Consider the following 2,933-nt stretch of genomic DNA (forward strand, 5'->3'; position numbering starts at 1 on the left):
CATGGTTTTACTGATCGTTTTATTTCTTTTAATTTACTGGGAGAGCTTTCATCCCACTTGGCCTGCCATTTTCCTAATATTTGTAATTTAAGGGAGGGATGGAAAAGAACAGGGAGGGAAAAGAACGGTTTATTGCCAATCATTTTTAAGGGTTCAAAATATTTTTTTTATGACCATCAATTTGTGAAGTTTTATTAAGTATTAAAAACTAAAACAGAAAACTTAATTTTTACTGATTAAAATCATTCTTCCCATGGACCCTATAAATATTTTTGCATAAATATATTCGTTTGAGTAATGCACGCCGGAAATCGAGAGCCGTTATAGGTACCGTAGAAACCCGCATATCCGTTCTAATCCGCCTTGAGAGCCGGATAATACGGAGTGTATAAAAGAATAACCTCTAATATTAATTTATCCTTTAATATTAAGTGAATATTTAAATGGAATAAAAAACCTAATATATGAATGATATGGTATTTGACTATAGTAAATTTACAAGAACAATATAATAATGTTAAAATTAAAAAAAATTATATATCCGATTTAATTTAAGTGTACAAACCACAAGTTTATAATAGTATTAGAAAATTCATTTATTTTGTATTATTTGATCAAAAATAGTTTTTTTTCAGAAATGTATTTATTTATTTTTTTAGTTTCTATTTCCCTACAGTTAATCCGAAGAACCGGTTTACCGGGGTTCTGCTGTACTTAAAATGCTATAAATACTTATAAGTTTGATTTAGAAAATTCAAAGGATATTCAATGTTCTGAGTGACTGATCAGCAATAAAAAATTGGTTATCAGAGTAAATTGAAAATCACTTGGGGTTAAATTGATATTACTTTAAGATAATTAAAAAAAAATTACATGATTTAATTAAATAATATCAACTATATTTTAAGACTTTGACAATAGTAAAAATTTAGTTATCTTGTTTTATTTTACCTAACTCAGAACTTTATTGATTTTTAAGGTTTTCAAGTTCCTAATGGTTAATTCGAGGAGCCAGTTTATCGAGGTTCTACTGTATTTAAAAATATTTTAAATCTCATAAATTTTCATCTTTATATCTATATAGCATATTCGATGTTGAGGACAAATGATTAGCGGTGTAAAATTGATTATAGATGACCTCATAGCTTATTACGTTGGGGGAAGATTCCAGACTATTTGGTTAAAGGGTTCGATTCCCACATAGGACAGTCCATATTCGTTTAATGGCGCTCCAAGAAATAATTCTCGAGAATCCAACTGTGAAGGTTGCATGGGCGGAGGACTTGAGTCTTAATAATAATGACGTTTTTGCGAACCCAAAGGTTCGATGCTGGTACCACCAATATATGTTGACTACAACCGTGGGTTACACTGTATAAATTCAAATCTATCAAATCAAGTCTTGATGCAATCCTCCCATCTATGCTTCGGTCTACCTAGGATGTTTATCCGTTCAGTTTTTGTTAACAGTGTTCATTAACACTAAAACCTTACACACACATTATTTGCCTTAATGTTATAACCTGAATTAGATATGCCGAGTGAAATTCCCTCAGTGTGGAGTTATGCACCCTTCTAAATTTGTGCCATTAAAAAAAATCATAATAAATAAATATTCATTATCATATTAAATTAAAAATAATATTGAAATATGACTATTTCCAGTTTGAATAAATGTAAGACGGGTTTGATATTATGAGAACAATCAAGTTTTTGTTATATCGTTATTAAACTAGACTAAACTTTTGGGTCAAACAAAAAAAAAAAAAAAAAGGGCACTTTTAGCTACCTATGGACTGTGATTTGAAAGAAAAAAGTGCAACCCTTACCTGGCTATCATGAAGATGACTATGGCGTTTCCAGGGAGGCCGAACATAGCGAGAACGAGATAGATAGTCATGAAGATGAGATGTGCATTCCTCCCTGGCGGTGGGAAGGTGAGCCAATGCCTGTTGATGATGCGGAGGAAGTCCTTGGTAAAGAAGGGCCAATCGGCGACCGGATATTGGGCTAAGAACCGGTCGACCAGAGGGTCGGATCCGTTGGTCCATCGAGGGTAGAGGGCGCAGACGGTGGCGTTGGAGACGCAGTCGTCCTCCAGTTCTGACAGCTGACAGAGGGCGCTCTCTGCCAAGAGCTGGAGGCAGAAATCGGCCGTGCAGAGCTGAGAGATGTTTAGCCCGGAGCTGGAGCTGACCCTGAGTAGGAAGCAGTGCTCTGGAGGAGCTGACTGGAGCGGCCACATCTGGCGGCGGCTGGCGGCTCACTGCCCACTGCGCCGCCTCCAGTCGCTCTCTGCCTCTCCGATCCGCGTTTATCTTCTTTCACTGGCTCTTCAATTAGATTTTAACTGTCACCAGTTCAACTGTCACGGCTTTTACTGTCTATTAAAAATTCAAATGAGGAAAAAATAGTTTGAATAGATTTTTACCCAAAAACAATCGCTGAACACAGACATCGTAGGAATTGCATATATGTATTATTAACAACAAAACTTGATTATTTGAACTCCATGAATATAAATTTATGAAACAACTAATACATTATTATGTACATTTCTGTAAATTATGTACACATGTATTATTCACATTTAATTACTAAACATTTTAATTAATGAATACAACGAGACTGAATGTATTTTAAAATTATTTTTGGAAAACCTTCATGTATTATTTGGTTTTAAATTAATTTATTAATAATGTTCATGTAGGATACTTGTTCAGATGTGTACGTCAAACCAAGCTGTTTTTGGCATTGAAGATAATTTTTTATCTCTTTTGTAATTTTTTAATAGCAGTTAGCATCTTACTTGAAAGGGCATTTCTCATTGTAGATTCTCAATTCAAGTGGAAATAGATAAATATTTTAATTTTTTAACAACACAATTTTAAATGATCTCTTTATTCTAAACATTATGATATTTATTTTTTTTA

General features: G+C 33.5%; 1 protein-coding gene across 1 annotated transcript in view; it reads right to left on the bottom strand.

Annotated features, from left to right (window-relative positions):
* The window catches only part of LOC106685611 (opsin, ultraviolet-sensitive), a 101,456-nt gene extending 99,209 nt beyond the window's left edge, over positions 1–2,247 (bottom strand). The window contains exon 1 of the mRNA XM_014428393.2: positions 1,830–2,247. Coding sequence (XP_014283879.2) covers positions 1,830–2,245 — 416 coding nt within the window. The 5' untranslated portion in view covers positions 2,246–2,247. The remainder of the gene's footprint in view (positions 1–1,829) is intronic.
* Between the last annotated feature and the right edge of the window lie 686 nt (positions 2,248–2,933).

Source organism: Halyomorpha halys, unplaced genomic scaffold (genome assembly GCF_000696795.3).
Source record: "Halyomorpha halys isolate HHAL.00 unplaced genomic scaffold, Hhal_1.1 Scaffold717.1, whole genome shotgun sequence".
In the NCBI taxonomy this organism is placed as follows: domain Eukaryota; kingdom Metazoa; phylum Arthropoda; class Insecta; order Hemiptera; family Pentatomidae; genus Halyomorpha; species Halyomorpha halys.